The 25,968-nt window shown below is 38.1% G+C and overlaps 1 protein-coding gene across 2 annotated transcripts in view; it reads right to left on the bottom strand.

The window, feature by feature from the left end:
• Window positions 1-1,014: 1,014 nt before the first annotated feature.
• The window catches only part of wfs1b (Wolfram syndrome 1b (wolframin)), a 37,895-nt gene continuing 12,941 nt past the window's right edge, over window positions 1,015-25,968 (bottom strand). The window contains exons 3-8 of one of the 2 annotated variants that reach the window (XM_088935090.1): window positions 18,428-18,510; window positions 12,518-12,662; window positions 11,592-11,765; window positions 10,089-10,169; window positions 7,165-7,310; window positions 1,015-5,087 (exon numbers count right to left, since the gene is read on the bottom strand). In XM_088935090.1, the coding sequence (XP_088791216.1) occupies window positions 3,270-5,087; window positions 7,165-7,310; window positions 10,089-10,169; window positions 11,592-11,765; window positions 12,518-12,662; window positions 18,428-18,510 (2,447 nt within the window). In that variant the 3' untranslated portion in view covers window positions 1,015-3,269. The remainder of the gene's footprint in view (window positions 5,088-7,164; window positions 7,311-10,088; window positions 10,170-11,591; window positions 11,766-12,517; window positions 12,663-18,427; window positions 18,511-25,968) is intronic. The other variant, XM_088935173.1, reaches the window with a different exon arrangement.

Here is a 25,968-nt window from a genome sequence, read left to right as displayed (position 1 = left end):
ACAAGGTTACTTCTGTGATAATGTTACCTAGGTTTTAGTTTGATAGAGCATACTGTATTAATACCTGTCACAAGCAACACGTAGCAATTTACTTAGCTTTGTTCCAAAGCCATTAATAGTTTTATCCTTTATCCTTTATACATACAGCTACTGTTGTATGTAACAGATTTTGGTATAATGTTGAATCCGTCATTTCATCTCCATAATGTGACAATAATTTGGGCTTTAATCATACTGCTTTCAGTGGAAACCTGACTGTATTCGGAGAACTTGGGCATGTACTGTAACGGTCAGCCTAAATTAGTATCTGAAAAATCCTAGTTTTGATTAACTATTGCTTTGTGAAGTTCTTCACAGAGAAAGATAATCAGTAATAGCATAGCCTACAGAAGGTAATTTGTCCTGCAAGCTGCAATGCAACTTTAATAATTCTTAGTATCTTTTAATATTTCAGATCTGACTCACACAGCCTTTCTAGCTATCAATTAAAAAGAGCTCATGCACACTTTAAACCTGAAATATTTAACATACACAAGTCCAAAACTCTGATTCCTTTTTTTTAAAACCAAGCTTTAGCTGCAGGGAATCCACTTTCTAATTGCATCTACAGCAGCAGCAAAAAGCAGAATTTCTAAATTTCTGTGCAGTTAAATATATTCTAATCAGAAAATGTTAGGATGCCACCATGTGGTAGCTTTTCATTACTGAAGTTACACATTAACATCATCTGTACTCCTAGATGTTTATATAGAGATTGTCTCAAAACAACAGTGACCCTTGGACAACTTACAATTTCTCAGTATTTAGTTGCCTTTGATGAGGGCTTTTTCAACTCTCATTTTTTCTTTTCTCATTTATTCTTGTTGAAGTGTGCTGAAGAACTTAATGTGTTAATCTTAAAAACATTAAGATGTTGTCCATCTTTGTCATGCAATATATATTTACAATTTACACTACAGGTTCTCCATCATTAAAATGTCATAGCTGTAATGAATAAACAAGGTCATGAACCAGTCTGTTTAACATGGTCTTTTATTTATTATTGATTTTCCACAGTTTTGAGTTACAGCAGTGTTCATAAGAGCATCACATCAAAAGACAGGATACACATTTTTAGTACAGCAGTGTTACTAGGCACTTAAACATTGCTGAATTCTGTTACATTTCTTCACACTAGATAAGGCGTCTTTTCATTATATATTAATCACCTGTGAAAGAATAACCATAAAGCCAAGCCTTCATGATATAAGCATCACTTATAACTGCCACACCATGTGAATTGTTAGCTGGATAATACAGCATTTAAGTTGTTAACTGGACCAACATTTTTTTTAGCTTAAGATCTGCAGTTTTTGCGCGGTTCTGTTCTTTCCAATGCTTTTGATTACCTTTAGTTCCATAAATTCACATCAAACACTTGTAAACATACTTTAATTTGAAAGCACAGCACCAATGAAGCAAAGCGAGCTTAGAATGAAAAGGACTGTTTCTCAGGTGTCTGAAGAACAAAAAACACTTCACCCAACCTTGTGTGTAGATCTCCACAAGTCCAGACATGTACCTATAGACTCCACCAGTGGTGACATGCTTGTCCCAGTTCTGCCACAATCTTAAAGATGTCCTACAACATACAAGTCCAGCAGGGAACCTGGAAAGGCACTGTGGGCAAAGGCACTTCATTTCTTATGTTTTTCGGAAAATTTGAAAGAAGACACCTAAGCCAGTGTTTTTACAGCATTCTGTAACTTTAAATCATCCTCACAAAAAAAAGTGGTTTTCATAGCTAACTCATAGTTATTTGTGTAAACTGTTCAAAAGTTTTTCTTTTTTCATTTTAGTACTGTATTTTATTTCCAACCAATATTTTGCATGCTCTTTAAATGTATAACTTCCTGCAATTAAATTAAGTACCACATTTGAACAACTGAAACATGTTGCTACCAAATCTTAGCATTCTTAATCTGAAAGCACACAAAATACTATAGACTTGTGTCGATATTGTCAATGCAGACAAAATACAAAGCCACTTAACCAACATGACAAGGTCTATACACTACGAACCTTCAAACTTCAAACAGTGTACCAGAGGTTACTATCAAAGTATTCCTTTTCACCTTGTTTTTATTTGCCTTTAATACGTGATTTTCCTGAAAATAAAAAATAGAACCATTGCATTTACAGTTGCCCTTTAATTCTGGGTGGTTAGAATTCATTCAGATATAATGCATAAAAAAGCATAATTGTTCAGCAAAGGAAACAAAAAAGGAAAGCTATGTTTGTTCACCTCAAATGTGCTAAAATAAGTTTGTGTTCTACTGTACTAAATCATAAGAATACATCTTACAGGCCACTATACTGTAAGTCCTAGGATCCCCACTCAAGCAGCACAAAGTGTTTATACAAATAGGGAGTAATTTCACACAACACTGCAACCGGATTTAAAATACATATGTATACATCCAGCTTCTTAGCAGCATAAAGCACTTGGTTAAAGCCTCAAGCTTAAGGTGGAGTAATGAAAATGGAGACAAAACAGTAGGATAAAGACTACAGCATATTTTGTTGGATCTAAGTTTCTTGCACTCTTGATTATCTTTCTGGTGATGAACCGTTTGCTGCTTGCACTTGCAGTATGTTTTCTGCCTGTAGTACCAGAGTCTGTGAACGAGTCATTTACATCAGTTATCATTTGTGCAATCTCGTGAAATCCACCAGCTGTTCACCTGAAAATTCTGGGATGAAATGAAATACTACACTTTCAAATAAATGAGACACATCTGTATTTTACCAGTTTGCATACATGAAGCTTGCCAGTAAATGTCAGAAAATGCTTTTGATATTAATAAATCTAACTTAGTCATTTCTGTATGGCTTAATAAGTTACCTGAAAGATTGTCTCACAAGAAAATTTAACGTTTACTACTACATCACTGCAATAAAACAAATCCCTGTACATTAAGTATTTCGATGTAATTCTACTTTAAATTCTTATTGTGTTCTTGTCTCCCTTCTCATTTTCCCTGGTGCATTCTTTGGTACAGCCAATACAATAATCTTCCAAACAAATAAAAGCTTTGAATATTTTAAATGTTTAAATCACTGGTGAAAGAATGCCTGTGTATATCTCTCACTAACTGCAGTGGTGAGCTCATGCAAATTTGTGAAGTGCAGTACCATGCAGTATTCACTTTGTGTTTTTACTTATGTCTTTTTACAGAGTCTTGGGTGTGCAGGGTTCATTAGCTTGTAGCTACTTTGTCTACATGATATCATGATTTTAATTTTGCAGACAAGAAGGGATCAAAGAAGAAATCAAATGCAAATTTGAAGGCATGCTTCACTGTGCTCCTCCAGTCATGCTCGATTTTATACTGCCTACCCACTGGAACCAGTTTGGATAAACAGTTCAAGCAGCGAATGGCTTTGAGCTCAAAAACTGGCCATTTGCTGCCAAGGCGTCCCTCTAATACAGTGCTAAACTCCACCATACTCCCTTGTACCAGGTTCAGCAAGACCTTTTTGAACTCATTGCTGGCCTTCAAGACAATGTCTTTAGTTGCATCATCCTCCTCTGAAGTCACATTTCCATTCTTTTTATTGAAGGGCATCCCCACAGTTATCTCAAATTTGTAACGGTCAAACCTTTTGATGTGGCAGATGTGCTTTGCAAGAAACTTCAGCCGACAAAGTTCGTCCTCCTGTGCAGTAGCATTCTGTGGGTCACACGTGGGGTAGGCTTCGCCATACAAGCACCTCATCCAATCTCCAACGAAGAAAGGCAACAGGTTGATGACCGACTGCGCCCCATTCTCAATCTCTGTAACTCGCACATACTTGAACCTCCCAGTCCAGGTAACACGATGACCCTCGAGGTGGCTACACAGGATCTGCGTTTGTGCCATGTTTGATTCCTTCCATGCTTGGGGACCGCATAAAAAGCTGTACTGTTGCCAGGTCAAAGTGGAGTTGTACACTTTCATACCTTCCGATCTGTACACGTAGATCCAGCAGAAGAGCATGATGGCAGAGATCCAGACCAAAATCAATTTAACAACGGAACTTTTGGACAACGATTTGACCATATCCAGTAAAGAGAAGCTAAACCTGGTCCACCACCGGAGAATAACAGGGATGGCACACACAACCAAGGTGACAACAATCTTGATAACATCTAGAGCAATAAACCACTTCACAAACTGAATGAGAAACATGGCGGCAATCCCCAGCGTTAAGACAGGCAGTGCAAACAAGAAGAGGAAATAACCAACGGATGTTCGCAGGAGGCCTATTCCGGTCGAGTTCTGAAGAAGCACTACAGAACACTCACACCACATAAAACATACCATGTAGGGAATCAGAAAGCAGTAAGTGCCTTTAAACTTTCGCAACTGAGCCATCTTGAAAAACAGGTAAAAAAGATACATGTACAGCAGGCAGGGGACACTAACATTCAAAACAACAAAATCGCCAAGGGGAAGGGTGACAAAGGTTTTACCAAAAAAACGAAGAAACGCCAATTTTTCCGGAAGGCCAGCCATTAAGGCACACACCGAAGAAGCTATTTCAGTGAAGAGTGCTCTTCTGGTGTACGGTTCAGCGCAAGAGCTGAGGCCCATGTAACTGGCAATGGTGAAAAAGATGGCAATGGTGGCCAGCTCCGAGCATGGGATCCATTCTTTGTTGGCAACCGGGAAAGAAAATATCACGAAGAAGACTGACAAAATGAAATGAAGGTAAGGCTCTAAATGATTCCACCCAAAGTTCGTCTCGGCTTGCTCTACGTCAAGGTTTGGTTCAAAGCGCGACAGGAGATCTGTGAGAGTTCTGAAGTTATCCCATGCTTTGCTGTTTTGGAAAACCTTCAGGGTGCAGATTATCATCGAAATGAAGGACAGGTAGAAGATAACCAAGGGAATCACAAAGGCAAAAAAGTCAATTGTCAAGTTGCTGATAATGAAGAAGAAAATGAGGGCATTGACGTGGTGCGTGGGAATAATGGTGCTCAGCCAGTGCATTCCAGCCCTGGAGGCCCAGTCAATCAGGTGTTCTTTCATTTCCATTATAGCATGAAGTGGATATTTCAGGATCTGCAAAAGTGAGAGGGGAAAAGAACAATCTCCTTGTTGTATTACAGAAGAGTGCTCCTAAAAAAAAACTGTGGACTAGAAATTTTCAGGCAAGGGCCTGCCATCCCTGGGCTTGGATAGTCATAGAATAGGTCAATGAAAACAGACCTGGAAAGCACATTAATGTTTTTTAATTAGTGCTCAGGTGGAACAAAAACCAACAGATGCAAGGATTCTCCAGAACCAGGATTGTAGATTGTCTTGAGTTAAGGCATAAACTGGATGAACTCCCCATTTCTTTAATAGCATAAAACATTACTTATACAGAAGTATAAGAATAGCTCTGTAAACAAAGAACCTATGCATATGAAGCATAAAGCTCCACTTCTGTAGATCTGTCTCTATGTACATCTAGACCAAATGAGTTTTTTGAATTTCTGAGAGAGCAGCAACAAAGACAAATTCATGAATATACAAGCAGCTGCATGGATCAAAAACTTCAAAATTCTCATTATGAAAAGTGTCAGTTCTGTGACACAGAAGTTACCTTCACTGTGTGTTTTACGTCTTCCTCTTTGAAATCCAGAGCAGCAAATGTGACACTCCACAGAAACACAAGCTTATTTACAGTGCCAGACCAACTAAGAAATGTCACAATTAATAGAGCCACCTGCAACTGCTCTTTCAGCTGTCACAACTTATTACTCCATGCCAGTTTCTTTTCCCTGTCAAAAGCCATCAATCGGGCTGTAATTTGGCATCATTTAAAGAAGTAATGTACAAAAATATATCCTTGCAACATCCCCTATTATGCAGGGGACAAAAAATTACAACTTTTATATTTTTCATTTTAGCAGGCGCACAGAAAAGAAAATTTCACTTATTTTGTACAAGAAAATAAAGCATCTCCTACATAATATAAGGGATACTCACAGATCTCAAAAGAGGCCAAGACATCAAGGCATGTGAATATCATTTATTTGTGGTTGTTTTACAACTCTAGAAGCATATCCATCTAAAAAGACTTCTCATTCATTGACAGTACATAAAATAAATGTTAGCAGCCACGAATAGCTGTTTGGCACTTAATTAGGGCTCATTAGGAAGACATAGTTTACTTTGCAGTTTGTAAAAAAGTAAGATTATCTTATAATGAAACATGCATATTAACATTTCCATAAGGGTTCATTTGAGCAAAAATGTATTCATTTATGAGTTTTAAATCAAGGTTTGATAACATGCAGAAGTGAAGGTTAGTAAAGAAAATAAAATCCTTCTGTAGGACCCTGTACATCTGGCCTTACAGTATATCATGTTCAATCTAGCATCTCCTCAAATATTTATGTCTGCACTGGTTTGTGATAGGTTCTTTGCCATTATCTATTGGATATTATAAGTTCCTGTACATTATTAAAACCCAAGCAGCGCATCTGGTTCAAAGGAAGAAGCTACAGTATGTACATAACCATGAAAGGAGTTCCATACAAAATGTATATAAGTATACTCCTGTATCAAAGGAATTTGATTTCATCAGTGTGATATTCTGTTCCTAGAAGACGGAGAATTAAAAATCTGTTTAGATGGTTCAGTTTGGTTTGGCTTCTAGTCTTGTGAAAGAACCAAAGCTAAATAATATTTGCATTCCATTAATTCCTAGTGACAGCTTAAAAAAAAACACCAAAGTAATATTAGTTTGTTAAGGAATGGAGATAAATTGTTTACAGGAGCCATGTTTGATGACCCCAGTTAATACTATTTTGGAACAAGTAAAGGTTTATTCCATGCTGAAAAGAGAAGAAAAGAAACACAACCTTTTGGCTTTGATGCCTTCTTCGGGTGTCAAGACCCGAACATCACACCCAAAGAAGGCTCCACAGCCGAAACTCTGTTTTTCTTTTCTTCTCTTTTCAGCATGGAATAAACCTTTACCTGTTCCTTTGCAGCCCACGCATGCCGACGCATCTACAGTACCTACTTGTAATGCTATTTAGGTCAATGATATTAGTCCTGAATCCAATTTAGAGCACTCATCAAGGTACCACAGTACTTGTCTTAAATACCACTGTGTTTTCTATGGCCAATATGAGAGAAATATCACCTTCTGCTGTAGTGGCAGGTCATCAGGGCCCTTCCCATCTAGTTCGTCATCGTCATCATCGCTCATAAACAGGCTGGACGGGATGATGCCCTTTGCATACTTCTTGGTGATTTCAACAAAATCATCTAAAGCAATGTATTTGCTGGCTGGAAAAGAAAAAAAATGGGGGATGTTCTCTTTGTTCAGAGAAACACAAGATCACGAGTTTGAAGTATATATACAAACTACAATTTGATACTAACAGAATAATCCTGTGATCCAAAGCTCTTCATTATGACACGTGAAAGTCATTTAGAATGAGGTTCACATTCTTTTTAGGTAAAAGAGCAAAACATCTTTTAATCAAACTGGCAGTTTACATCAGCAAGAGCCGTTTTCTTTTAAAAGCTACACAATTTATTCTAATAACCTGATCAGCACGATAAATGCATTGTGGATTTGTTGAGATTGAAATGGAAGTAAACTATATGAAGAACAGATATTTACTTCATTTTATCTTCTTTTTATTTACTTTATCATAGAGGTTGTCATAACCATTCAAACATCTGTAATAATTATGGAGCTTTTAGTTAAGCTTGTTTTTCATTCCTAACAGTAAAGAGCATGATGAGATTCACATTATACCTGTGTTGGCATCCCTGCAATGGCTGCCCGAGAGGTTCAGAACTGACCTTAATATTTTACTGCCGCTGCTGTGTTCATGAAACTACCCCTTCTTATCTTAAAGGACTATTCTAACCCCAGACCTCCAGCTGGAACTCCAGGTCTACTTATTTTAAATCTCAATTCAAACTCTGCATTCCAAGGACTAAGCTGTCTCCTGTGGGAGACTGTGGTTTTTGTTCAGATACTCCCCATCTCTGGAATGATGGCCAGTCCATGGCAGCATTGAAATCACAAGTAAAAACATACATGTACAAGAAAGCCTTTGGTGCTCCCTGATTTTATCTTACTGTATTGACTCAGAGCTGTTTTATCACCATATAGTTTGAATTAATCCTGTATTTTACAGTATGGTTTATTAATTGTATATGACTTTTGAGATGTACCTATGAAAAGTGCACTGCAAATAATTTTTTTTATTATTATTATTATTATTATTATTATTATTATTATTATTATTATTATTCCTGATTGGGATATAAAATTTGGATGTTTCAGAGAATGCCATTGACTGGAGGAGAGCAAACTTGATCCTGTAGAGCAGTGGTTCTCAAACTATGGTACGCGTACCACTCGTGGTACGTGGAGAGTCGCCAGGTGGTACGCCATATGACCCTGGAACTTTGTTGTGTGCACTGAAAAATCGGGAAGGGTTTTCATATTTTCTATTTTAATACGAGTCGAATACGCAGCCTAAGTACCATGATACAGCGCGCGCTAATACTTGAGTGGACACAAGAGCTACAATGTAATTCTATACCACTGTATAGGAATGCATGCTACGAACACAAGTGACCAATTGTATTTAAAAAAACATATCTCTAGTAAATAGGGAGGTAGGAGAATGTGTGTGATTTTGGAACAATGCCACTGTTGTAAACACAGGAATGCATAGAAATGTGTGCTACGAACGCTGGTAATCTTGTGAGCACAGGAAACCGTGATAGATAACAGAAAGATATTTAAGAACTGTTCTAGGTTAATTTAAGAAAAATACACAGAGTGTCTCCGTGTTTCACTCCCATGCGCATGAAATAAAAACTTCTTTTAACTTCTGAGACAGACTCCTGAAACGGAAACGGGAAAAAATGCAAGCTTGCGGATTGCTAAAGCAGGTAAGCCCCACACTATTTTTGAAGAACCTTATTTACCGTTGGCAAAAGAGCTGACACGTATTATGTGTGGAGAAAAAGCTGCTAAACAGCTCGACCTGCTGCCTTCTCTGAAAGACAGTCACTCATAGAATTATTGATATGGCGGATGATATCAAAAGTACGCTGATAGAGTGCTTTAAGATGAGCAGATGCTTTTCACTGTAATTAGATGAGTCTGTAGTCGATTTGGCCAATTTCCTCGTTTAAGTTAGATACGAGTTTGAGGGTACATCCCATGAGGACTTTCTGTTCTGTAAGCCACCACCAACAGGAACTACAGGAGAGCACATATTTCAGCTTCTGAATTAATTTATCAAAGAGAATGGCATCGACTGGATAAAATGTGTCGAAGTTTGTACAGACAGTGCTAGAGCAATGACAAGCTGACCCAGCGGTGTAGTTGCACGAATTAGAGAGGTTGCTCCAGAAATGAATGGACGCATTGCAACATCCACCGCGAGACCTTTGCCGTCAAGAAAATGCCTGACGATTTAAAATCTGTTAGACTCTGTTGTGAATTGTATCAAGGCTCGAAAAATGAATTCACATCTGCTTTGCTCGACTAAACAGGCTCACCCCTCTCACTGAAATTGTGCATTTTTATTGTTTATTTTTAATTGTCGTTGTTCCTGATTTTTTTTCTGTAAAGTGCTTTGAGAAGCCACCTTTAAAGGCGTTATATCAAATAAAGTTTATTATTATAATACGTATTACATGTGTATGTGAGTGTGTGCGCGCACGCGCGCTCATGTTGGTCATTGAGAATTTCTGGGGTTCCTATGAGAAGATGACTTGTAGGTGGTACTTAGTTGCTTTGGTTTGATCAGGGGTGGTACTTGGTCCAAAAAGTTTGAGAACCACTGCTGTAGAACTACCAGGTCTTCTGATTTTTACCCTTTTTACCCTGAGATGGAGAACAGCGTCCTGTCTCACCATTACTATCTAACGGGCTACACGAGCCAAACGGCCGCCTCTCGTTTCCAACTTAAGTCCGTATCTGAAGTTTAAGTGTTTGAGATTCTGCAACAGGAGGGCCTCGTTTTCTTTTCAAATGTTTCCGCCAGAGACTTGGTGAAAGCGTATTACAGAAATCGCTCTTAGCCTTACGTTCGCTGCTGACAAGGCGCTCCAGCACCCTTCTCTGTTTCTGTACAGATTTTGGAACAGGACCCGGTTTGGCAGCTCCATCTGGGCACAGTAACAATCATAATGCAACAAAAAAAAGACAAAAAAGAGTTAGCGTTTGTTTCTAGGAGAACACTGCAGGTAGTGGATAAAATCCTGCTACCTAAAGGTAATTATATCTGCCCTGTAAAGTCCATTAAAACCAAGCCAGGGATTACAAGCCACACACAAGCATGCAAGACATGTGAATGAACTAAGTTAACAGTAAAGAAACAAGTAATAGGTTTATTCCATGCTGAAAAGAGAAGAAAGAAAACACAGCGTTTCAGTCGTGATTGAGGGGTAGAAGGAGATTCTGAATAAAAGCAGATTTAGATTAAGGATAGCTTATTGTGTTTTTTACTTTAATTTGTGATTTTTTTTCTAGTTACTAATATTAGGTAGGTTCTTTTCTTTTTTTGGTTAATTTAATAAAGGGGGCAACTAAATTAGGGTGGCATAGCATTGCAGTGGTTAGCATTATTCCATGCTGAAAAGAGAAGAATGGAAACACAACGTTTTTAAGCAACACCCCTTACACCCGAAGAAGGCTCCACAGCTGAAATGTTGTGTTTTCTTTCTTCTCTTTCAGCATGGAATAAACCTATCACTTGTTCCTTTGCAGCCTACATATGCTGACGCAGCTACCCACCTGAACTAAGTTAACAATATGCCCCACCAAGACTTCGTTCCACTGTACTAGGAATTCAGGTGGAAAAAATACTACCATAAATAATACTACCAATCATCCATCCATTCATTTTCTAGCCACTATATCAGGGGGAGCCACAGCCTATCCCAGCAAGCAACGCAGAACAGCAGCAAGGCAGAATATATCTTGGACAGGACACCAGTCCATTATAGGACACACACAGACACAAAATACAGACACGCTCACACCAGGGCCAATTTTACCAGAAGCCAATTAACCTACCAGTATGTCTGTTGACTGTGGGAGAAAACCAAAGCACCCAGAGAAAACTCATGCGAACACAGGGAGAACATAAAAAAATCCCCACAGATGGCACACCAAAAATTGCAGCAATGCTAACCACTGTGCCAGCATGCTGCCCCAGATACTATTATATCAAACCATTAATTTTGATATGGCATTTATATTATTTGATGCAAGATGCACAAAAAGCAATCATAAATTCACAAACAGCAGTGAACTCATGAGATAAAGATAACTTTATCTTAAATGATATTTTTATTGTACTGTTTATGTACAATCAGTGTACTGAAGATAGGTATCTTTATTGTACTGAAATAAACCTGTTGAAAACCAGTCATGACGTACTTTACTAGATGAGTCATTTACGAGCCCATTTAGAGTTGCCCTTATCAGTAATTATGTACAGCATTTTATGTACTAAGGCATTTAAGTTACTTCAAACTGTAAATAGACTAGGCAGTCTTATAGAAGATGAAACAGCATCTGCAAACCTTTGTCATCATTAACTTGTCCAACATTTTCCAGAAGCTCAGTCACTGCGACCTTTTTTTTCCGCTCGGGGTTTAATCTCCAATACATCACTAGTGCAGCTTTCCTCACAGCCCGTTCAAAATCAGTTTCTGAAGACAGTTTCTTCACTTCTTCCTCGTTTTCTGTTGTGATTCCTTACAAACAGCACAGAGTAAAGTCACTAATGACACCACAGCTCAAAAATATACTGTTTGTATACGTCTGCCTTCCTGTCGAAAGAGACACCAACATGCTGTCAAAACCACAAATAAGTTTTTAGCTTCCTCTTCATTTTGTTATGCAGTGATAAGGGGGAGAGCCCATCACATGTCTTACAGCACTTTGAAATACTATAGCACTATAGATGAACCGTCACATTTTCACTCCATACTTCAATGTCCACAGTTCAAATATCTGCATGATGTCTATATGTCTGTATGATGAACCCTTATTAAAAGACTATTTGTGTTTTTTCAAATTTCTCCATCAGGGGTGCTCACTTCCACTTTACAGGGCTCTCTCTGTACCTGACCAATAAACGTTTCTAAAACCCTCTTTTTAAATTACGATAAAAAGTCAGCCATAAAAGCTAGAACACAAACGGATATATGAAATACGTGGGAAAAAACAAACAAACGTAGGTCGCACACTGTTTCTTAATGATGCTGGCTAAAGGGTTTGTTGCTGTTTCAATACCAACATGTCAGAAATAAGTGCTACCATTACAGAAAATGGCCAGAGCATGAATCATTCCAGTTAAGGTGGAAAATGTTCAAAATGACCCCGCTAGATAACATCTGGAGCCACTAAGCAGCAGGATGACATAATTCCACAAAACACATCCATCCCAAGATGTGATGCACAAACAATGGTATAAGGCAAACATAAACTCGGCTAAATTACACACCTCTTCTTTCTACTAAGCAGCGTCGCAACAACTTCACGGCCTCTCTCCTGCCGTTTTTTGCAGCCTGAAGAAGCCAGCTTACGGCATTGCAATTGTTCAGCTCTTCATCCTTCTCCTCTGCTAACTTCAAGTAATATTTGCCAATCTGCAACAGAAGACATGGAAATGTTACATTTAAGGGACTCTTTTGGGCAGGCCTTGAAATTCAATTTTATGTTCTGTCTTAGACCACGTGCGCACATTATACAAACAAAAGTGACTTGAATGAGAAGACCCTCTGGGCTTTGAGGCTTGATTTTCTCTTGTAAATTGATCGAAGTCGACAGAACATTCTGAAATTTGATAGAACTTTCTACCACTTGAACATATTCAGCTTTACCTGTGCAGAAACAAAATGCAATGGTCCTCTACTGTTTGATTTTAAAACTCATGTTAAAAAAACAGTTTTGCAACAAATCTTTCCGTCTGTAGCAGAGATTTTTCCAGGAAATTTATTTTTTTGTACAGTATGTAGTACAGTGCTTTAAAATGTTTGACATGAAAGGTTATCGTGGAGATTCAGCAGAACAGGAGACACTTCTTTACTGGGAAAATGGAACAAGCTACCCAGGAATGTTGTTGAAGCCGATACACTACATTATACACAGCTTCCAGATAAGCCAAATTAAATTAAATGTTTTTATTGACGACTTCCTATCTAGAATTTTAGGTCAGATTATGTAACAGAGAACATGTCAATGTTATTCCTCCTCTACTTACATCGTAAATACAGAATATGGAATACAGAATAAATACTGAATATGGACCCCATTGCTAGCAATGTAATAGATATATCATTCATTCATGGTAAACATGGTAGACATGGTAAAATACTTCAAATTCAAATGGTACATAAGTAAGGGATCATACTTTTCTTAGTTTGCTAGTAGAGAATGCTATACATTTCAGAAAACTGAAATAACCATTTTAGAATCAAGGTATGCCCACCAGGAGAAATCTGAAGCAATGTAAACACCCCTCCACTTCCAACCAACTAAACTATAATAACATATAACTGAAGATATATAACTATAACTGAGATGTGCAGCAGAGTGAACTGTATTTCATGAAAAGATATGTGATGGGAAACAAACAGAAGACATTGCATATAAATAGGCATTAAAATGTAACATACAGTATGTGATTTGAACTAGTGTATATACTGTATATAAATTATTTAGATGCCAGTAATGGGGGTTAAGAAGTATTACAGCTGAGATAATTAAATTTGTACTTTACATCAATTTATCATTTCAAAAAAGGCAATATAAGAATACAAATGTGTAAACGTGCAGAAGAAAATATATTTCTGACAGGTTTTCCTTTTCAGGTTTATTAAAACAGTTTAAAATAAATCCCACAAAGCAGAAGAAGTATCTTCACATTCAGTTTTTGCTTCTTAAACACATATGACAGCTCAGCAGAATACAAAAAGGAACCCAAGAGAGGCAATCTTATTATCTGAAAGAAATAGGTATCAGGGTTTATCAGATAAAGAAGCTATTTCAAGCCATGTCTCAAGTACTTCTACTTTTAAAGCAGAGAAGTAATATGCTGAAGACAGGGCATTTTTATCCAAAAGATAAAAAGAGAAATGCCATCGACAATCTAGTGCCTCAAACTGAGTCTTAACACAAATGTTTAATACTGCTTTTTTATTGATCTTTACATGAAATGACAAAGTAATACCAGACTTCTTCATTTCAAGTCCCTTTTTGTTCAGCTGAAAATGACTCCGCTAATCCACCGTAATGTAAAAATGCATTTAAAGAGCTGTGTGAACACGGCAGGCTGTAGCTCTAGTTGTGACAAGATTTCTATACATTAATGGAAACACGCAACTATTAAGCTTGTACATTTAAAAGTCTTAAAAGCAAGAAGCTCTTTTTTTATTAGAGCCTAATTCACAAATATATTTTGCAGTAAAAAAATCAGCAAAGTGGAATATTCAATCTAAAACCCATTGACAATCTTGCAATTCTTTACAATACCAAGTGCTAATGGAAACAAACTGTAAATGATACTAGATCCTGGTGAATGATACTGCTGAAAATAAAAACAAAATACAGTATACAGTAAACACACATACATAAGTATTTGGACAGTGACAATTTTTGTTGTTTTGGCTCTGTACTCCAGCACATTGGATTTGAAATGAAAAAATGACTATGAGGTTAAAGTGCAGAATATCAACTTTAATTCAATTTACAGTATATACAGTACGTCTATATTTGGTGAACCATATAGGAACCACTGCCCTTTTTATACATAGTCCACCCCCATTTCAGTGGACCAAATGTAATTGGACACATTAGCATAATCTTAAATAAAATGGTCATGTTTAGTACTTGGTTGCAAATCCTTCGCAATCGATGACTCCCTGAAGCGTATGACCATAGACATCACCGGACACTGGGTATCTATACTCTGCTAGGCCTGTAATGCAGCCATTTTCAGTTCCTGCTTGTTTCGGGGGCCTTTTGCCTTCAGTCTTGTCTTCAATAAGTGAAATGCATGCTCAATTCAGGTCGGGTGACTGACTTGGCCAGTTCAGAACATTCCACTTTTTGGCCCTGAAAAACTCCATAGTTGCTTTAGCAGTATGTTTGGGGTCATTGTCCTGCTGCAAGGTGAAGCGCCGTCCAATGAGTTTTGAGGCATTTGGTTGGATCTGAGCTGATGCTTCTGTACACTTCAGAATTCACACCATCAATAAAGACAAGTGAGCCAGTTCCACTGGCAGCCATACATGCCCAAGCCATGACACTACCTCCACCATGTTTCACAGATGAGATGGTATGCTTGGGATCATGAGCAGTTCCGTTTTTTCAACATACTTTCCTCTTTCCATCACTCTGGTACAGGTTAATCTTCATCTCATCTGTCCATAAGACTTGGTCCCAAAACTCTACAGTCTTTTTTGTACTTTTTAGCAAACTGTAACCTGGCCTTTCTGTTCTTGAGGCTTACCAGTGGTTTGCATCCTGTGGTGAACCCTCTGAGATTATGCTGGTGTATTCTTCTCTTTATGGTAGTCTTTGACACATCTATACCTGAAGAGTGTTCTTGATCTGTTCAACAGTCGAAAGGGGGTTTTTCTTCATGGTTGAAAGTATTCTTCCCTCATCCACTACTGTGGTCGTCCATGGTCTACCAGGACATTTGCTATTGGTAAGCTCACCAGTGCGTTCTTGCTTCTTAACAATGTACCAAACAATTGATTTTGACACACCTAAAGTTTTGGCTATGTCTCCAATTGATTTATTTTGATTTTTCATCCTCATGATGACGCGCTTTACTGGCATTAACACTTCTTTGGTCCTCATGTTGAAAGACAACAGCAACAGACTCCAGATGCAAATGCCATATTTAGAATCAACTCTAGACCTTTTTGTTAGCAACTAATGATGCAACGAGACACAGCTGGACAAGAAACAACTGAGCAGCCAATTGTCCGATTACTTTTGGTCCCCTAAAATGGGAGGACTATGTATAGAAAGGGCTGTGATTCCTATATGGTTCAGCCAATATAGACGTAAATACCCTTGAATTCAAGCTGAGATTCTGCACTTTAACCTCATAGTCATTGTTTCATTTCAATTCCAATGTGCTGGAGTACAGAGCCAAAACAACAAAATATCTTTCACTGTCCAAATACTTAGGGATTGCACTGTATAACAGCAATACAGTCCCTCAAATATACAGTTAACATACAGTATCTTTCACCACAATTCCTTTTCTAGACATAAATTTATCTACTTACCATCCACGACTCTCATCCTTGGTCTATTACAAACCCACAGATTTACACAGCTTTCTCCTGTACAGCTCTGTTCATCCCACTCACATCAAAAACTCTCCCTTTCTCACAGTTCCTCAGGCTACGTTGACTCTGCAGTGACGACATGGGATTCCAGAACCAAGAACTCAAATTGTATTCTTTTTTAATCAACAGAGGATACCCCACCCAGGTTATTGATAGGGCCCTCACCCGGGCCAAAAACAGCCCTCGGATCATCAACTCGACCAGGAACTCCCGGTCTCACAACCGCATTCCTTTGGTGCTTCCCTACCACTCTAACACACTTTCTATCCCCAGAACCATTATTAACACCTACTCCATTTCACAGGGCGATCCCTCCATTGGTACCCTTTTTTCTAACCACCCAATCATCTCATACCGCTGACCACCCAATCTACGTAAACTTCTGGTTCACAGCTCCCTTGACCGCACTCAAAAATCATCCCCACCAGGCACCTTCCCCTGCAACATAACTCTGCAAATACATATCTAACAACATGCTCATTCAGGGCCCCTCAGTTCAATTCCGGATCACCCAGACAACATCCTGTACCTCAAGCACCCTCATTTACTGTATCTCCTGCAAAAAATTCTCAGCTATCTACGTTGGGGAAACCAGAAGGAGACTAGGAGACCACTTCAGAGAACATGTTAGGGGCTGTGAAGATTAAAGATTTCTCCAAGCCCATAGTTTCTCATTTCACCTCAGACGGCCATGATCACACTGATCTGTCTCTGTTCTCAAAGAAGGGTTTCTCAACTCCCATAACAGAAAAACAACAGAAATGAAACTCATCCTGAAACTAGGTTCATGCTATCCCCCTTCCCTCAATGACCGACTTATTTTCGTGTAATCTTCTCTATTCTCATGCAGGTTTTGACTTCACACCTTTCTTCACCCTTCTGCACTTTGCACTTCCTGAGTGGCCTCTCTGCCCCTCCTGCCTCCTCCCCTCTCCCAGCTTTTGTTCTTCTGTCCTATTTAACCTTTGCTGTCTGCCCTGTCTTTCTCACACCTAAAGAAAGGCTTCACAGCCAAAAAGTTGTGTTTTCTCTCTTCTCTTTTCAGCATGGAATAAACCTATTCCTTGTTCCTTTGCAGACTACGCATGCTGACGCAGCTACCCACCTGAACTGTATAACAGCAATGATCACAGAAAACAATATAATGACAATAACAGACCTCAACAGTTTCAACTGTCAGCAAAAATTGAATAAATTCTGTCAGTATTATCATTTTTCACTGGGCCATTCATAAACTATGGTGGACTAAAACAAGCTCTCACCAGTTCTGTAAACGTGGAGACAGTGTGTAAACCATTTTACTTTTAAAGGTTATGTGCACGGAGCAAGAAAAACATTTCAGTATCATATTCAAGAGTTACCCGTTTAAAGCAAAGAGTTTATAGTTTTATTTTTCCATTCTTTGGCACATATCTAAACAAAATAAATTAAAACTGAAAAAACATGACTTGGCAGTTCACTGACGTGCTAAGGGATGATGCATTCAGAAGGTACAGTATGTCAGCCACGAACGTCACACTGTTAAAGAAAGACTTGTCTGTAATGCATAGGAAATGCACAAAAAATAAAATTTAATGAATTTCATTAAAATCATAAGAGCTGGACCATATACCTTGCTTCTCTCAATCAATTAGATTCTCTTTACATCCATATAGCTGGAATGGTTACCTATGATACTGACACAATAAGGAAAATATTTTAAATGAATGTCTATCAGGCAATTTTTGCTCACTTTATAACCCTACATGGATGGGGAAGAAAGCTAATACTTATGTCATTCTGTAACCAGGAGCAGAGGGAAAGAAAGAATTGATAGATCTCTGCTCTACAGTATGTGGGTTAAAGCATTCAATTATATCTGAAACAATTGAATAAGTAAACACGCACACACAAAAAATAAAAATCCTAATTTTATACATAATTGTAACTGATATTTCCTTTAACTCTTGAACAACTACAGTTCATAAGGGTTGTTATCCAAAACCAATACTGAATTACACATCGGAAGCACTCAAGCATTATGAATTCACAGCAAGATAGCTTACTTCAGTCTGAGCCTTTGGGTCTCCAGCCTTAGCCTTCTCTTCCTGCTCTTCAAAGTTGAACTCTTGATCCTGTTTTGTAGCCTCTGTAATTATGCAGGAATGGATTAAATGTTTTACAATCTTTGTAGAGGAAAAACAGCATACCCATATTACTGATCTTATGGTATTTGTCCACACATGTACGACAGCAATAAAAAATTTAATAAATAAATTTTAGGAGATAGTAATTGAGCTCTAATCGCACAGGATGATTCACTCATATAAATTTAAGACACAGTAGCAGCCATAAGCACACACTGGCTTGCCTTTGTACAGAGGCAAATGCCATTAACAGCTTTATATGTTGTAATACTGTTATGGGACTTACATTCAATGTTTTGTAACTGGGGTACATGTTTTGTAACACAGAAGGCAGGCAATAAGAAAAGAAGAAATGCAGTATTGATGTTTATATTTGGAACGTTCTGAAAAGGCACAGTGAAAGAGGAGAGAAAAATTCTACAGATGCAGCAGTTTTTAGTGCAGCAAGAAATCAAATCTGCCCAGCACAGCAGTACTGGAGCTCGTGAAAATCAATAAGAAAACAGACTGTGTCAACTATGCCCCCTGCAGAGTGAATGCAGCTAAATGATGACAGCTTTTTTTGAAGATTTCTTTCTGAAGGGAAAAAGCCTTTGGACTGTTTCTTACTCAAACAAGAGCCACCTGCCCCATCTCTTGTAAACGTGGGACTAGAGTAAACAATATCCCTCCAAGGAACAGGCTGCCTGCAGAAATTAGGTGTTGTATTTAATTTCCTGGAGACTGAAACAGACACTAGTCCTCCAGTCCCAGCAAAGTTGAACATATTCATTTAGAAACAATACATTTTTCAAATGAATTACAATATGTCTTTAGCTGACCATTTCCCAAATGCCGCCTGGCCCTGCAACAGTGACCAGCAACACTGACTGAACGTTGGGAGACATACAGGCAAATGTATGGGATTTGTAGGAAAAAATCTCAATAGTTATTGGTTTAGCCCCAAGAGGTCAATTTTAATAATGCTAAAGAGTCTAGCTTGGTAAATTATAATGAACCCAACTAACTACCATTCCTTCTGACTAATTAGAAATAAATGAACACAAGCCACTAGAAGGTATAAAAAATGAGATGTTAAAGCCAACAAATTCCTATCCTGCGAAGCAAGACCAATAAAGCAAATTATAAAGAACAAATCATTACCTTCTCTTTAGCAGCTTTAATTATACAGAAAAATAATGTTGCGACAAAAAATATATATTTAAATTATTTAATGAACTTTCATTGATGGCAATAGCGTGTTTGGCGGGTTGATACTTTGTAATGCTTATTAAGGCCCCTTCAAGTTACTGAATAAGATGTACTAGATCAGCTTTATAAAAAACGTAAGTAATAAATCTGCTAGCTGTGATTGTATTGAACTATTTTTACTACATGTGACTGTACTGAACTATTTATACTACAACATGCTGGTTACAGTATACAATTTGTGCTCCACTGAGCCGCTTATTAACAGTCCTTTAAAACAGCTGAAATCCCAGCACACTCACAGTTCACACTTGTTCTACTTTTTGAAAAAGAATGAAAGTCACACCTTAAATTCTACAGACGTATATGCAAAAACGGTAACAGAAAAAATACCAAAAGGCATTTATTGCCTTTTTTAAAAGCAATTATACAGATGCAGCCATTCAAAGTGCGCGTCACAGACACGTACCGCAGGTGACGTCGCTCAGTATGACGCAAGATGACGCGTGGCACCGCAGTACGTGATTGGTTGACCGACAGGGGCACTCGTGGTCCGTTGGTCTGTCGTAGAAAGACTTACAGTAAAAACGTCTTTGCTGTGCCCGTTGTAGATATTGAATTTTACCACTGAAGGGAAATCTTAGTAGCTGAGCATAAAAAGAATAGGAGCATACTGTAACGCGTGTGAAGGCCATAAACGATATTAATTTTGGAACATAAACATACAGTATATACTGTAGCTGGTCTTGGTACTTTAAAGAAAAAAATACACACCAGTATTCCATTTCTCCCTAAACATTTTAAGCTTTGAAGTCTTTAACTAACATGATACCGGAGTCAACAAGCATACTTTTAGAATTTGATTAAAAGGGAATATAATATGGAATCGCGTATCTAAAGAATTTAATAACGGTATTCGTGTGCTGCGACAGGGCTGTGTAGGGCTTTTTCGCCTGCCTGTTCATGCGAGCTGTCTTCTAGCCGACTGGTCTAGGTGCGTGACTAGCAACTGGGAGGTTGTGTGATCGAATCCAGCTGGTGCCGGACTTTTCTTTTAACAAACATTTCTTCGAAAAAATAGAATAGCGATATTATGGACAATAAATTGACTTTTATATTTCAAAATATCGCAACATGAACGATATTTGCGATATTTTGAACATATCTTCCCTTCTGACAGCGGTTCCTCCTTCTATTGTGTGTGTGTGTGCAACAGAGTAAATTTTTATAGAGAAATGGAGGCTGGACAGTATGCGTTACAATATAAACATTTATATTGATTTAAATCGTGTTCTGATTTAAATCGCAAACGCGTGTTTAATTATGTGTTTTTTAATCATAATCAGGCTAATGCATTTCTACATTTTCTGTATGAACCAGCTTAGAGGTTCATACAGAAAGACAGCTTGTGTTTAAATTGAGTGTAAGGTAATTTATGCTTCTAAAGTCATGGTCAGCATTTATTATTGTACTGTGCTGTAAACTTTTTCTGTGCCTAGTCACATTATTTTATAGCGTTTTTATTGCGTTATTAAATCCGGTGGCGCTGTGTGTTAGAGTAGTTTCCTGACTCCCTTGTCACATGGTCTGTGATTGAATCCCATAGAACTATGACTTTATTTTTTAACAAACATTTCTTTGAAAAAATGAAACGTTTCCCTTGGTCAGAGATTAAATAAAACCTCACTCGCACCAAACAAATTTATATTTCTAAATATCACAAAATACGTTCATTGTCTTCCAATCGAGTCGAGTTGACATTGGAAGCCTGCCACACCCGGACTGTTAAACCAACGCATTAGCACGTCAAAGCCCATCGAGGGTATTGAGCCAGTATTGCCTTTAGTATTCCCCCCTCTCCCCTCAATTCAATTCAATTCAAGGTGTTTTATTTGCATGACAGATGGGTACAAGCAGTGTTGGGTATGTATATTGTAACGCTTACGGCAGACAGGCACTGTGTAAGAGCCGGCGCACCAGAGCAGCGCACCGAGGGAGCGTCTGCATTTCTAACTTAGTTTTTAAAATTAGTCAAGCAATATGAAGCATCTCCTTTTACTTAGTGCCTGAGCATAAAAAGAATAGGAGCATACTGCAACGCGTGTGAAGTCCATAAACGATATTAATTTTGGAACTTAAACATACAGTATATGGCTGGTCTCGGTACTTTAAAGAAAACATACACACCAGTATTCCATTTCTCCTAAACATTTTAAGCATCGAAGTCTTTAACTAACGCGATACCGGAGTCAACAAGCATACTTTTAGAATTTGATTAAAAGGGAATATAATATGGAATCGCGTATCTCAAGAAATTAATAACGATATAATTATATTCATGTTGCAAAAGAACTGCAACGGACATAAAAACTCCCTTGCTTTTAACAGAGCGTTCCATAATTTCTAACTACGAAAATGCCAGGTGAAAGGATTTGTAAACATATTTTGTTAAAGCAAGTCAGAACCCATTCAGAGCCTACATTACATTTTAGCGTTTCATTCTGAGCAGAAGACCCTCACACCTGAAGAAGGGGGAGGTGTTTTTCGCTGGAAATCTCGCCTGCTTCTACTTTACAACCGGAGTGCTGGCTGTGACGAATTAAACCGGTATTACAGGTTACAATCACAGACCATGTGACATGGGAGTCAGGAAACTAACACAGCGCCACCAGATTTGATAACGCTATGAAAACGCTATAAAATAATGTGACTAGGCACAGAACAAGTTTACAGCACAGTACAAAAATGCTGACCATGACTTTAGAAGCATAAATTGCCTTACACTCAATTTAAACACAAGCTGTCTTTAGCCCTCTAAGGTGGTTCATACAGAAATGTAGAGATCCAGGCTCAGAACACACAGCTTCATTAGCGAATACATATGGAGGATAACTAGAGAAGACGTTTTACAGAGGATGGATTTTTAGAAACATCCCATCAGTGACATCACTGAAGTCAACTCCTAGGTACTGTAACTGTCGTGTGGATAGTTTCACAAGAATCAGACAAAGGTTTAAGCATCGCTTGTTCTAGATAAAACTGCAAAAAAAAACAACAACCCATAATGTACTTCTTTGCGGCTCTGTTTGCCCAAATCATATATTCACAACGTGAAATCTAGAAAATAATATTACGTAACCAAAATCCGCAATATGGAAACAGAACCTGTGTAATTGTTGATAGATGATGTACTCGTAACATTTTTTCAAGACGAACTACATTTAAAAAATGACTTGTATGTACTTGATATCTCTAATCAATCCACGGGTCCCAGCACGAAACGAAAGTAAAACGCATACCGTTTCGCGCTTCTTATTAGTTGCTCAAAAGTAATTTGACCGTATGAAATGCATAATATAAACCTAGAAACATATACGTGAGTAGTACTTAAGCACTGTAGTATCGGTGTTAAGACATACCTCTCAAATACTGTAAATCAAGTTAAAAATATCTCAAGATTCTGGTCATAATGAAACCATGTTTCGTGTATGTTTTCTTTAAAGTACCGAGACCAGCCATATACTGTATGTTTATGTTCCAAAATTAATATCGTTTATGGCCTTCACACGCGTTGCAGTATGCTCCTATTGTTTTTATGCTCAGCTACTAAGATTTCCCTTCAGTGGTAAAATTAGATATGAATATTCAATACTTAAACGGGCACAGTTAAGACATTAAATATACATATACATACTGTATACAGTACAGTTTGCATACGGTAATATGTTTATGTCCCTAAATCAATCTCTTTTATGAGCATGTGAAAGGCATGGTGAATCACTGTACTTTGCATGATTGGAAAAAAATGCGTGATTGCGAAATGCTGTGGCGTTACTTTTACAAAGACGGTCAATGAAAAAAAGAATGTGGACCAGGGCAATACTTTGAGTTTACAGCTTGTCCAAGGTCATTTATTATTAATACTATTATTAATATCTTCGTTAAAGACTTTGATGGCTACAGCTCAAATATGAGAGGTTGAGCTTTATTAGCTCCACCTTGCGGAAATTCCGGATACTATTATTTTGCTAGCGGTATTTACCGGTAACTCGCGGTATTTACCGGTAGCTTGCGGTAGACTGCGTACAGCGTACCGGAAAATAATGCGGTATCGCCCGCGCATTTTGAATGGCTGCATCTGTATTATATGTGATGTCCTCCAGTCTGCTTTTTGTTCCAGACATGAACATGTTAAAGAAGTGATTAAAGTTTTCAATGATGTTATCATAACTTGCTAAAAGTATTATTTGTGCAGCTCCCTTAATACATGTATTTAAGGTTTTTGTCACTGTTACACCCAATATGTGGTTTTTAGGATACAGGGTGTAAAATCTAACAGATTTGTTTTACAACCTCATTAAGTCAGATAAGTAGACCAACAAGTTTCTATCCTGGTCCTCCATCTATATTTACATCTATACAAGTCACCTTTAATAGTTGCAGCTCAACTTCAATATAATTAATCGGGCTTTCTGTGAACTGCTTCTTCTAAACTGTGAAAACTAAATTTCTGCTATTTAAGTTTAAATATTGTAAATTACTCCATTAATCACAATTTTTACTTCAGGTAAAACAAAGGAGTAACAAGTCAAAATTAATAAATATCTAGGCACCTGGCTTGATAGATCTTTAACTTTCAAAAATCATATTCATAAATTACAAGCTACGGTCAAGTCTAGACTTGATTTAACTTCAAATATTACTTCCCCCATTTCTCTAGGCCTATATTAGTTCATGTCCACGCTCCCCATCTTGGACTAATGTGGTATGGTTTACAGGACAATCTCTGAAACTCATTCTGCAATGAAATATGGCGCCCCCTATTGCTGCCATCTCCACGACCTTCACTCTTTGATTGGCCTCTTCTGCAAACTACATACTGTAAATGCTTCACTAATTGCTACAGATCAATTGACTGACAACGTCAACCAGGGGAGCAAACAGCCAGTTTCATCAATGTGGTTCTCCAAGAGCTCCACTGAGCTAGCCTGGGGACGCACATTTATGAGCCCAGTGGTACAAAGAGCACAGGCAATGGACTACTGAATAGTGAACGAATGTGATATGATCAGATGAATCCTCCTCTGTCACGTTCTTAACAATCAGATGAGTGCACATGTAGTGCAAACCTAAAGAACTCTACAGCCCTGACTGCTTTGGTTTCAACAGTGAAGGGTTCTGTTGTTCCGTAATGTTGTCAAGCACATTTTCCTGCCATAGTTCGGGTTCCTCCATTCTCTTAGAAGACAAGGTCAACGCTAGCTGCAATTTAATAGTACTGAGTGATCATCTTCACTCCATGTTGCTGCATTTGTTTCCTGTCAATGCCCTTATCCACAGAGAACGTGCATTCGCTCAATGGCTTGATAGACACGGCACTGACAGCACAGAGGGTTAAGAAAGCATGCAATACAGAGTGGGAAAATCAATAATTAACAAATAATTAAGCCCCCAATTGTCGCAAATATGCCAAGAATATACCTGAGTGAATGGTATAGTTTGAGGCACCTGAGTTTTCATTTTCTGGTAAAGCTCTGGCGAAAGAGTAAAAATGAAAAGAAAGCTAGGACGAACAGAAATGTATTTACACAGATAACCAACGAACAATTCTACACAGCATAAAACACACAAGTTACAATATTTACAAAACAATGCATCTTGGAGGTCTACGTCTTCACCGCCCCCAAAAAATCCAGACTGCTAACCTGGTACATTATATAGAAATGCTATATAATGCCAAAACAAGTCAACAGGAAAGATAACCCTGTATCCTAAATAAAACAAAATACAGCCTAGACTAAAATCTCCCTTCCTATAAATCTGGAGGCTCCAAAGTAAATGGGAATCTATTTCTCTATTCTAAAAATGCATCTATAACAAGGAGAGAAGGTCTTTAGCTTGGGAAAATCCTCATAAAGGAAATCAGAGTTCTGTTACTTTAAATGCTTACATAGAATCTGGTCTTTTAAGGTTTAACAGGGTCCTCCAGTCTCCTATCTCCCTAGTCTCTCTGTTCCCCTCCTGCTTTTGCTCAACCTCTCAGTCTAAACCCGACTGTCTCTCCTGTGTCTTCTTATCCTATCTTTCTGGGTGTTCAATGTTTATTCTTACCATGATTAACCAGAGTAATTGCCCAGAAGATCCCTTTTGATCATTATATCTCAGAGCACCAACAGCTCATTAAACCTCTCCATTCCCACTCAATGTTTCTCGGACCTTGAGAAGTGCAAACACTGACCCCCCACCCCCAAACGGTAACAATCTTTTCATTA

This window comes from Atractosteus spatula, chromosome 1, assembly GCF_055471065.1.
Source record: "Atractosteus spatula isolate fAtrSpa1 chromosome 1, fAtrSpa1.hap1, whole genome shotgun sequence".
Taxonomy (NCBI): domain Eukaryota; kingdom Metazoa; phylum Chordata; class Actinopteri; order Semionotiformes; family Lepisosteidae; genus Atractosteus; species Atractosteus spatula.
Note: the sequence above shows the minus strand (reverse complement) of the source record. Positions and strands in the feature narration are given on the sequence as shown.